Genomic DNA, 12,594 nt, shown 5'->3' on the forward strand with positions numbered 1-12,594 from the left:
TATAATTTTTTAATTTTAAATTTTTTTATAATGATAAGAAAAATTTGTATTAAGAATAATTTGAAAATAACATACGACAGAGAAGTAACATTATTAATTAAACAATAGAACATACTCACTCCGTCCCCAAACATTAACAGTATTTAACTATTTTCATTATCATACAACGAATCATCAACGTAATTTACATTTCACAGTTACATGTAAATATATTCTCTTGTGTAAAAACAATACATAATGTGGTCATATTTAGTTCTTTTGCTCTTAAGTAAATAATTAAATATTATCAAACGAGAGCAAACATGTTTTTAGTATATTAACCTTGAATTTGGCTTGATTATTATTAGTGCTAAATAAACTTTGGTTGGCGCACATATCTCTATTGAACTGCTGGTAGCTCAGAGAAATTAAATTGGTAAGAACAAATTTATGAGGGGCGGAGTTAGAAATTTTTTTTGGGAGAAGTGAATATAAAAAATATAAATTAAAAAAATTAAAAATTGAAAGAGAGTTAAACCAAAAAATAAAAAATTTGGGAGGGATTATTGCCCTTTTTCCATGAAGGTGGCTCCCTGCACTGAAATTTATTGCTTTATTTTGTAAATATTGATGGCATATTGTATATTAGATTGCACTAATTTATAAGTATAGGATACTGAGATAAGAGATATAAAATTATATTTAATAGATGAGATATGAATAGAAATATTGTATCTAAAAAAATTGAATTAAAAAATTAAATTAGTGTATTTTGTATTTAATCTCATAAAAAAGATATAAAGACATTAATAAAAATATAAGTTATTTTTAATTTTTTTATTATTCCTAGAAAGACCATTTATAAAGTTATCAAATGAAATCTACATATATACATATAAACGACTCAATAATGTCGTTTAATCTATGTAGCCAATACTATTTAGTACTTTGTTATTATTGTTGTTTATTCTTATTAATTTTTTATAATTATATTTTTTATTATTATATATTTTTTTAAATTTTTAAAAAAATAAAATAAAATAACATAAGTTTTTAATTTATTTTAATTTATCATAAAACAAAATATAAAAATTTATAACTTTATCATTTATGTTTTGTTGTGAATGTTTACCGAACCAAAACGCAGCCTTATATTTTGTTGTTGGGCCGATTGTTTCTTTCTAAGGATGCCTTTAAGTGATGGGCTTGGCGCACAAGAGGCTGTAATGTTCAATCTAGAGCCTTCTCGTTCAATCAAATTCATGATTCATTTCTCCCAGACGAATCCAGAACAGCTTCGAAAGTTCGAATTGAATAGATGAAGGAATAGGTACGATCTTTCTAGAAGCTACAGCTTCATTCCCTTCCTCCATTATAATTTATAAATACCTCGTGTCCTCTACCACCTGCAACACCGTCGGAGCACAAACATTGACAACAACAGCTACACCTGTATTCTCTGCTTGCGAAAGAGATGTCACTGATTCCAAGTTTCTTTGGTGGCAGAAGGAGCGACCCTTTCTCCCTCGAAGTGTGGGACCCCTTCAGGGACTTTCAGTTCCCAAGCGCTCTTTCTTCCGAGAATTCTGCGTTCGTGAACGCCCGTGTGGATTGGAGGGAGACACCTGAAGCGCACGTGTTGAAGGCTGATCTGCCTGGTCTCAAGAAGGAGGAAGTGAAGGTTGAGATCGAAGATAACAGTGTCCTTCAGATCAGCGGTGAGAGGAACGTTGAGAAGGAGGACAAGAACGACACGTGGCACCGTGTGGAGCGCAGCAGCGGCAAGTTCATGAGGAGGTTCAGGCTTCCGGAGAATGCCAAGATGGATGAGGTGAAGGCATCTATGGAGAATGGTGTTCTCACTGTCACTGTTCCCAAGGCAGAGGTCAAGAAGCCTGATGTTAAGCCCATTCAGATCACTGGTTAAGCAAAACTATGTAGTATACACTAGTCTAGAAATCTCTTGCTTTTGAATCTTGTATTTTGCTTCCTGTGTGTCATGTGAATAAATGGGAAATTCAACGGTGAGGTATTTTGTATTGTATTCTCTGCCAGTTTTAGTTGGTCTTGTAATGTTATTATATTGATGTTATTTTGAAATCAGAGAAAGAATTGATAAAATTAAAGTATAAATGATGGTTTAAGATCTAGATTTGGGAGTATAATTATATTTTTTACGACTAAAATTAGTTTTTTTTTCTCGCAAGTACCAGTTTTAGAAAAGCATCAAAGTCATTTTTTTTGCCCTGAAGAAGTAAATGTTGTAAATTAACCTGGTAGAATTACAAATATAAATAAATATAAATGCAAATAATTACAGATGAACATTTGGAGAATGTAACTTGTAATTATAAAGTGTTTTAAAAATATAACTGGTAGATAAAATATAATTTTTATAAGAAAATTATAAAAAGAAATAATTAATTATTTGGTAATGTTTCTATATATAATATTTATATTTATTTTAAATTAAATTAGATTATTTGATAGTTGGTTATTTATTTAAATTTTGAAATTAATATCAAGTAATAAGTGCGGGAACAGTTATAAAAAATTTAAATTTTTTGCAAGTAGTGTACAAATAATAACTATTAGTTGATATTAGGCTAGTCTATAAATAGAGCTTTAGGAAAAACATTGTAATCAGTTCAGTTTTTCTTGGAAAACGCTTAAAAATCCAAAATATTTGTACTTTGCTTTCTTTCAGTTTTTATTAATAAAATTCCTCTATTTTTACGTCTTTTTCTCTTTTACGTTCATGTTTCTTCCTTCCTGTTTGTTTTAATTTCTGCATTTTACTTTGCCTACGGCACCTTGCATGTTTTCTTTTCATCTTTAATTTTACTTTCGAAACTACAATTGAGACCTTGAGATACCCACAAAAGGAGTCGTTTTCGCTCCTTAAATTAAGATTGTGAAACAAAACTCGAAAATTGTTGATTTATTTGTTGTTAACAATGGAACAAAAATTTGAGTAAAACAAATTGGCACGCCCGGTGAGACATTGTCAATAGATTGTAGTTTGTCAAAAGAAAAAGCAAGAGTTTTTGAATTTGCATGTAGTTGTGCAGTGGTAAGTTCGTGCGTCCAGAGCCAAGGAAATCAGCGTCAGTTGACATGTCAAATACTTCTGCAGCATCTTCTTCTACTTCTAGTGATGAGATTAGAGGAAATGAATCCGAAAATTCTCCTGTGGTTTCAAACGCAGAGCCTACCTTGATGTTAGTGAGGCATGATGGCGTTGCCATACCCATACAGGGTTAAATGCAACTCACATAAATATTGTGGGGTGGCCGCCATATGGCTTGCCACCGGGGTATATTCCCTCCATGGTGACACAAGAATTGCCGGTGCCTCTCTACTCAACTTTTCAAAATCCTATTTATCAAAATCCATATGGCATGTCAAATGTACCTATTTTTGGGGCGTCAGGTTCACACGTATCACAACAAAATTTTTCACATTCTATTAATACAGGAAATAACAGTGCATCTAATTCTACTACATCCACTGTCACTAGGGTAGAAAATTCCAGACTTGTATTTGCTGACATGTCAAGAGCAATGCCTGTTAATCAACCTAGTCAAACTGTTGGATCTTTAACAAATATTAGGCAACAGATGGATGAAAGCCACCATGATCTAGTAAACATGTTAACTCATCAAATGGTGACCGTTTTAAATCATCTTTTAGAAAACAGAAACACTAGAATTGAACAATTAAATAGGCAAGTCAAGTGGGTTTAAGATTTGATAATGTCAATTAGAACGGTGGAGCAATTCCTAATTATGATGTTCATATGCCTAGACATGGTCAAAATGCTGACGATATGTTAGAAAGACTGAGGCAAAACAACTTAGGGGGCATTATAATCTAGCAAGAAATGTTGAACAAGTTTTAAACCATTTGGGATTTAATGTTGGTTGCTTAAATATGCCATATTTTGTATCTGCTTTTCCTGAATGTGTCCAACAAGCAGAGCTCCCAAGGGGTTGGAAAATTCCAAAATCCCTTACAAAATTTTCTGGAGAAGAAAATGAATCTACAGTAGAGTATATTGCTCGATATACTGTTGAAATTGGGGAAGCAGTTTCTACTCAAGATGAGATATTTTCCTTCTTCTTTAACAAAAAATGCATTTACATGGTTCTCCAACTTGAGACCAAATTCTATTCATTCTTGGGCGCAGTTAGAAAGAAATTTTCATGATCAATTTTTCCGAGGCGAATTGAAAGTTAGTCTTACGGATTTATTCTCTGTCAAACGTGCAGAAGGAGAATCCATTGATACTTATTTGGCGCGATTTAGAAACATGAGAAATAAGTGTTTTACTCCGATTCCGGAAACTGAAGTTGTCAAAATGGCTACTAATGGGTTAGAATTTGGAGTTAGGAAGAAACTTGTCAATCAACATACTTTAGATCTTTCCCAGTTAGCTGAAAGAGTAAGACAAATAGAAAAAATTAAAAAAGAAAAAGAAAATTTCAAAAAAAGTTCTAAAAAGGTTGCATATGTGGATTATTTTTCCGATAGTAGTGATTCAGATGAGAAAGAGATTTATATTGCTGAATTGCGTGGGGGTCCTCCTTATATATGCAAATCTTTGAAGCCTGTTAAAAGAAAAGAAAAGGTTTCTTCATATTCCAAAACTGAAAATAAGACTTATTATTTTGATATTTCTAAGACAGATCAAATATTTGAAGTTTTATTAAAAGATAAGTAGCTTATTTTACCAGAAGGAAAAAAGATGCCTTCAGCTGATGAAATAAAGAATAAAAAATTTTGTAAGTTTCATCAGGTGTTCTCACACACCACTAATAATTGCGTCCGTTTCAAGGATTTGATACAAAAAGCAATTGAGGAGGGAAGGTTGAAGTTTGAAGATAAAACTACTATGAAGGTGGACACTGAATCATTTGCTGCTGACTCAAATTATGTTGAGCCATTCAACTTGTCAGTCAACATGGTAGAAGTTGATGCCACAATGGTTAGTGCTAAAGATGAAAATAAAGACCTGAGGATCTTTGAGCAAGACAAGAAGCCAATTTATTCTCGTCCTGGTGAGGATTTGTTAGATTTTTTGTTGAGAATTAAAGAATCTGATAGCACCATCGTCATGTGCCCAAAGTGCAATGCTGTTTTTGACAAGGAAGCTGCAAAAGAGTTTGAAAAGCACAAAGTTGAAGAGAAAGAAAAGGCTGAGTTGAGAAAGAAGATTGCTGAAAAAGAAAATGAAACTAACGAGCTAAAGCGGAAGATAGTCGAGGAAAAACAAAAGTTGGGCGGTCAAACTCCTTTGAACAAGTGCGTCAACAACACTAGAGTACAACCCGTCAACCAGAAGATGAAGACTGTGGTCATGATTGATGGAAGACCTGATGGATTTTCTTAAAAGACAAGAGTTTCTCCCACCAAAATTTTAAACAATAAATGGGTCCAGAATGTGAGAAATGTGCAGAATCAACCTACTGCTTTTGCAAAAGGAAAAAGCAAATGGGTGAAGCCTAGACCTTTTAAGCCTAGGTACTATGAGTCTCAGTTATGGAACATGAATCATGCACAAGACGGAGGTAGTATATATATTCCAAAAAATGTGCCTGTTCCCTCAAAGCCAATTTATTCTTGTTATAATCCTCACATGCAGCAGGTTCCTAATTATTCTCCTTGGTCAAATTGTCAAAATATTCCAAAATATTCTCCTTTTACAACTTTTGAGCAGAAAGAGAATATACCTGAGTATGTTTCTTTGGATCCATACAAGGGACACGGAGTAGATTTTCCTCCTTTGCCAACCATGGCCAAGTCTATAGAAACAGGCAATTCTTCTAATCACCCTAAGTGCAATAAAAATATCAAGAAGAATCTTGCTAGGAAGAGGGTAATGGTTGAAAACAAGAGAGAAAAGGATGAAGATTTAATTACTGATAATTTTGACACTGGTTTTGATGACAGCTTATAAGCAATATTTGGTGTTAAGCAACCTATAGTTGTGGTGTCAATACTGTCTGAGGAGTATAGTCAAGTCCAGGAAGTAAAGTCATTAGAAGATGATTGTTATGATGTCTTCCCTAGAAGCGAATGCTTATTGCTAGATGACAATATGTGTGGTGGAGGATTATTTGAGAAGCCTACCGAAAATGATAAGGAACACTTGCATCCACTGCATATCAAGGCTCGTGTTGACGGAAGGATAGTCAATAAGATTTTGGTTGTCGGGGGAGCTGCTGTTAATCTCATGCCTGAAAGAATGATGGGAAGGCTTGGAAAGACTGAAAAAGATCTGATTAAAAGTAGCATTGGGGTGACAGATTTTAATGGAAAGACTTCTTCTGTTAGAGGTGTGGTTCTGCTGTCAATTGAGGTTGGTTCTGTCAATAGGCCAACTCTATTTGTTGTGGTTCCTTCAAAGGTTGGTTTTAACTTGCTTTTGGGACGTGATTGGATTCATGGAATGGGTGCTATTCCATCCACTTTACATCAAAAATTGATTTTCTGGAATGAAGATGGAGGAGTGGAAGAAGTTCTTGCTGATAATAGTACCTGTTACTATGATGAGATGCATGTGGAGTTCAGGATGTATAATCCTGAAGTCAAGCCACTGACAGTTGACACCAAGACATTTAATCCTGAAAGTATTGAGATGTGTAAAATAGATATGAATGGTTTTATTTAAAAAAAATGCATCAAGTTTAAGATCTTGGACAAAAATAATCTCTCATTGACATTTGGGTATGTACTTCATAAATACAAAAGCCTAATTGACTTAGAAATTCTGTTGAGTCTCTTAGCGCTTGGAGTCAAAACTATTAGAATGTTAGTGTGGAGATTTTATAGGATTAAAAATTTTATCAAATTTAATTGACACCTGGAGTTTAACATATGAAAGAAACGACTTCACGAAGTTAAGATTTTGTTACTTCTGAAGTTAGAAAAATTGTGTCAATTAAAACAATGAAAGTGTGTGTCAAAAAAAAAACTCTTAATTGAAATATTAAAGGTCAAAAGAAAGGTCAATTGATACACATTTAATGTGCCAAAATTAGAACAGATATCATTTGACACACTTAAAAATTTCATACAAAAGAATAGACCCCATTGACAGTTCAACTATTAATGTAAAACATTTTATAGACTTAGAAATTCTGTTAAGTCTATTACTAGTAGGCATTTAATCTGTCAAGCGGATGTGTCTAAAATGTCAATTGACTCTCAATATCAAAAAGAAAAGAAAAATGTCAATAAACAACTAAGTTTTCTCACTTTCAATCATTGCATATCTTCAAGTGAGAAATCTTGGGGGGCATCTTGTTAGACAAAATATAATTTTTATAAGAAAATTATAAAAAAAAATAATTAGTTATTTGGTAATGTTCCTATATATAATATTTATATCTATTTTAAATTAAATTAGATCATTTGATAGTTGGTTATTTATTTAAATTTTGAAATTAACATCAAGCAAGAAGTGCGGGAACAGTTACAAGAAATTCAAATTTTCTGCAAGTGGTATACAAATGGTAACTGTTAGCTGATATTAGGCTAGTCTATAAATAGAGCTTTAGGAAAACATTGTAATCAGTTCAGTTCTTCTTGAAAAATGCTTAGAAACCCAAAAAACGCTCTCAGCCCCTTGGCATCACAGAGTAAAATTGGGAATCTTAAGTAATTCCTCTTAACTCAAACACTTGTACTTTGTTTTTTTTCAGTTTTTATTAATAAAATTCCTCTACTTTTACGTCTTTTTCTCTTTTACGTTCATGTTCCTTCCTTCATCTTCTTTTTAATTTCCTGTTTGTTTTAATTTCTGCATTTTACTTTGCCTCCGGCACCTTACATGTTTTCTTTTCATCTTTAATTTTACTTTCGAAACTATAATTGAGACCTTGAGACATCCACAAAAGGAGTCATTTTTGCTCCTTAAATTAAGATTGTGAAACAAAATTTGAAAAGTGTTGATTTATTTGTTGTTAACAATGGAACAAAAATTTGAGTAAAACAATAACAAACTTTTATAAAAATTCGAAGAAAGAAATTTTATAGAAATTCAAAGGACTTAAATAATCAGAAAGTAAACAAAGAAAATAAATAAACTAAGTTTTAAGTTTTGCAAAAGCATAAAGTGCCAAAAAGAAGAATGGAAGGAAATCTAATCGGAGAAACTAATGTAGTCAGTTCACAGAAAGTCGTTCGGTTTAATTAGAGAATAAGAATATTTTGTGAAGAGAATTTTTACTTTTGTCTTTTGCTTATATTTCTATTTCTAAATAGAGAGTAATTTTTTGGTGGCCAAAAATTTGGTGGCTAAGAAAGACTAAAAATTGACTAATTAATAAATTGGTGACATGTAACTGCAAAATTTTTACAAGAAGTCGTCCTAAATAAAAATACTGATGTGTGATTAAAGTTTAGTAAAATATGGTAAGTTGATAGTTTTTTCTCTCTCACCGCAATGGTAATATTAGAAAAACAAGACCAAAAAATAATTTTTTGTTGCGGTAGAATAGCGACAAAAAAATTAGTCTATTACAGTAGAGCTAGATCTGTACAGTGATGTCAAAAAATGAATCTATCGGTGAAGAGAAAAATTCACGTCTTAGAAAGAAGGAATCACCGATTGCAAGTGATCAATAGTGACTGCCTTGGTGAAAAGCAATTCAAACATGATGATGATCGGCGATTCTTAATAGATACATCAGAAGCAGCGACAATAAACTGGTTCGTTGCGGTAGAATTGGATCTGTGGGACACCCTCGAAGAATCGATCTGCTAGGAAAAGGAAGAAGAAGAAGAATCGTGTTAAAAAAAGTAATGGTAGTGTAAAATCCACAAAATTAGAAAATAAGTAGTTAAAAAAATATTTATTAATTTAAAAAATTAGAAAATAAAACTTTAGTTTAATGAAATAGAACTAATTAAAATAAGAATTTTGACATTAATTTTAAAAAAGAAAAGTATAGGAAAATAATTCTCCTACAAATTAACATAAGCCAACTCTATTATAATTTAAATTTTATAAATAAACAAAATTTAAAAATCAAAATTCAAAAAAAATTCGTTCTACATTTATCCTAATCACATTTATAATACACAATAAATACAATCCATAAAAAATGTAATCCATTTTCATTCATTTGGAAACAGTCAAATCTCTCTCTCCATAAATTCGCCGTCGCCCACCGACCACCGTCATGTCTTTCGTTGCACTGCAGAGCGTGTTCCACGTGTCCCGTCACCGTCCTTCTTTCGTCGACGCCGTCGCCCATCGTCCCAACGCATCTGCACCACCGCGACCCCATCCGTTGCGACGTAGCCACCACCGGTCCTCCATTCGCGACGCGTGATCAAACTACTCTGATCCATGGCGACTCTTCCACTCACAATGCGCGGTCTCTGTGGCTTTCTCCTAGCAACGTGCCACCACGAGTCTCCCACCGTACATGCAACACCGTTCAAGATGTTGTCGCTGGTCACCCTACGGCTCTTCTTCTTCTCCTCTCCTATTTAGTTTTGAACGATTCTTTTAACTTGTTTTTTATGTTTCTTTTTCCTAAATTTTGGATGATTCTTTTTATTAGTTTTGGATAATTCTTTTTCCTCTGTTTTGTATGTTTTTCTCTTAAGATTTGGATTATTCTTTATCTTATGTTTTGGTGTTTTTTTTTAGTTTGGACGTTTTGTTTAAAAGAGAAATTAGAGTTTGCGTAATAAATGGTAAAAGATGAATGAAAGTAAAAAGAGGTAATTAATAATCATTAATTTTGTATTTTTAAAAAATAAAATTTAAATAATTAATAAGAATTAATTAGTATAGAGTGTAATTTAAATATGTTTGTTGGCTTCTTGTTGGCTATACCCCTCTTGGTTCCCTAGCGAGATTGTTTTAAAAAATTTAGTCCAAAATTAGACCAAACAAACCGAACCGAATGAATCGAGTCCGTATTAGACCCATGGCCCAATCAACCCACTAATATTATGAGAGTGTTACCTCTCTTGCTTCCCAAATCAAAGGGAACACACGCTGGCAAGGGGAAGAACAAAGGGAAGGAACTCAAACCCTTGATTTGGATTCAATCTCACATATTTTTTTATCCGGAGTTTCGATCACAGCACCGTTTGCGGCTATGCGACCGTAGCGTCAAGCTCTATAAAACCCAGTTCTTGATTAGGTAAGAAAGTCACGTTTTCTTCCTCAACTTTCTCCTTCCCAATTTTGAATTTTGAGGAACAATTATGTTGAAAATTGTTAATTTCGGTGTTTAGGTTCGAATTAGCACTTGAGCTGTGGACAAGGTAAGAACCCTAACCCTCTTGTGAATTTTTGAGATTTTCAGTTTAAGGATTAATTATAGTGATATATGTGGTTTAGATTGAATATTGTTGGTGTAAACTCAAATTGGAGGTCGAACTTGTGAAATTGGAACTCATTTGAAGATGGCGGAAGCTTGAGATCAATTTTGGAAGTTAGGGTTCGTTGGGGTGAAGGGTTGTGGTTAATAGCTTGCGGTGCGGGGAACGCTTGAGGTGTTCTTGGGTTATATAAGGAAATCGACTAAGGTATAGTTTTGGTTTCTCGTATTTAATATATAATGTCTTGTGAAAATTTAGGCTAGACGACCTAGGATAAGTTGAATCATGAATATTGAAGCTTGATTGTTAGTTATAGTTGATAATGTATGATGAATTGATGAGGTATGATAGATTGAATAATTGTGATATGAATGTGCTTGTTTTAGTGGGACTAGTTCATGGATGATGATGTTGATGGTGATATGTAATAACATTGAATGTTGATGATTGTATTAAGTATGATTGCAAAATGTTGTGAATAAAATTATTCAAAATTGAGATATGATTGATATGAAGAATGTGGGGCTGTGTGGTTATGATATAGTATGTTTTAGTGTAGGATAGGGCTGTGTGAATATGGTTAATGAGTTGTGTTTTGTGAAAATAAAGGTTTGGAAGATTTTGTGAAAATCTGATTTTTGGCCAAATTTCGGCAAGTCATAACTTGGCTTTCGGACCCCTAAATTCTTTCAAACTTATTTCATATGAAAATTGGGTTAATAAAGTTTATGCAGTTTGAAAAATGAATGAAAAATATTTTAAAACAAGAAAGTTACGCGAGTTGGAAGTTTGGTGTGTAAAAATTTAAATTCTGCAGCACTTAGTATTTTTACCTATTCTGCAGAACTTGCGTACGCGACCACCTGCACCCGACGCGACCAACCCTTTCGGGTTGGGAATCTCGCGTACGCGAGCAAGGTGCTTGCGTACACGATCAATGAAAAACGCACCCACACGTATCCGAGACCCCTGTTTTCAGCAAAGTGATATTTTATGTTTTTAAAACCCAATTTTTAACCTCTAAACTTCTATTTTCACTCTTTTACACCCTAAAGATTATTTTTAAGTGTAGTGAAGAGATTAAGCTATGAAAAAGGAAGTTATTTGGAAGTGAAGGAAGGTTTGGAAGGATAAATTATGGTTGGAGAAGTGTAGAATTGATGATGGTGTATGATTAATGAATTGAGAATGGTAAGATTTGATTCGTGATGTGACTGTATTGAGAGGTAAAATGTTGAGATTGGCAATGACCGAGTATCGCCGGAATGGCCGAGATGGCAAGGTCTAGGTGTGATCCCACGTATGTGTTAACTTGAAAGTCTTATCGGATGGCAAGTTGAGGACGGAGGATTCCCTCTCTTGTCATGATGTGGATGTGGAAAAGGTGGAAATGCACTCTCCTTCGTATTATTTTTCCCCACATTCTTCTCTGGTTGCAAAGTCGAAAGACACACTCCTTTGATGTGGAAAGGCACTCTCCTTCGTGAAACCTCCAGAAGAAGGTGGAAAGGCACTCTCCTTCGTTAAAGTTCCTCCTGGGGATGCGCAACCTGGAGACCATATCCGGGTTAGCTACCGGATGTGTCGGGTTCTTGCGATTTAACTGACATGTGAGCTCACGGCCAATAGAAAAGGCATGCATCATGTGCATTTGTATGTTTTGTTTGAGTGTGCATTGGCTTGGCTTGCTTAATTGTTTATTCATGTTAATTGCTAATTGCCTACTGGTGCACGAAACTGACTCCGAAAGTTTTGCACAGATAGACTGGCAAGTGCACTGGGTCGTCCAAGTAATACCTCAGGTGAATGAGGGTCGATCCCACGAAGATTGTTAGTTTGAGCAAGCAATCGTTATCTTGCATATCTTAGTCAGGCGGATAGAAGATATAGTTGTCACGAGAAAATGCATAAAACAGATAATTAAATAAAACGTTACTAGATAGGTGTGAAATCAATGGTATGGGAATGGTTGAGGCTTCGGAGCTGCTTCTTCCTTCTGGATCAACTTTTATCACCATCTACTCCAACTTCTGATTGATTCATTCCATGGCAGGCTGTATATGATTAACGTCAGGTCAGCAATCATTAATCTCCTCTACTTCAGATCAAACGCCGGGTCAGCGGTCATCCAATCTGAACGGGGGTGAAGCTCTAGCAGTCCATTCCCTTGGTGATCCTACTCAAAATGCCACAGACAAGGTCGGATCTTCCGGATCTGAGAATGCTACTTCTTTGGTTCTAGCGTATACCACAAAGGCCCTAATCGCC

General features: G+C 34.1%; 1 protein-coding gene across 1 annotated transcript; it reads left to right on the plus strand.

The window, feature by feature from the left end:
* The first annotated feature begins 1,189 nt into the window (after positions 1 to 1,189).
* LOC107619613 (17.3 kDa class I heat shock protein) lies at positions 1,190 to 2,118 on the plus strand. The gene has a single exon (XM_016321913.3). It carries the CDS (start codon positions 1,454 to 1,456, stop codon positions 1,904 to 1,906), a length of 453 nt encoding a protein of 150 aa, XP_016177399.1. The 5' UTR covers positions 1,190 to 1,453; the 3' UTR covers positions 1,907 to 2,118.
* The last annotated feature ends 10,476 nt before the right edge of the window (positions 2,119 to 12,594 follow it).

Source organism: Arachis ipaensis, chromosome B9 (assembly GCF_059453495.1).
Source record: "Arachis ipaensis isolate K30076 ecotype BB chromosome B9, ASM5945349v1, whole genome shotgun sequence".
Lineage (NCBI taxonomy): Eukaryota > Viridiplantae > Streptophyta > Magnoliopsida > Fabales > Fabaceae > Arachis > Arachis ipaensis.

Coding starts and splice junctions, on each gene's coding strand:
- LOC107619613 (XM_016321913.3), top strand. CDS start 1,454: ATGTCACTGATTCCAAGTTTCTTTGGTGGCAGAAGGAGCGACCCTTTC.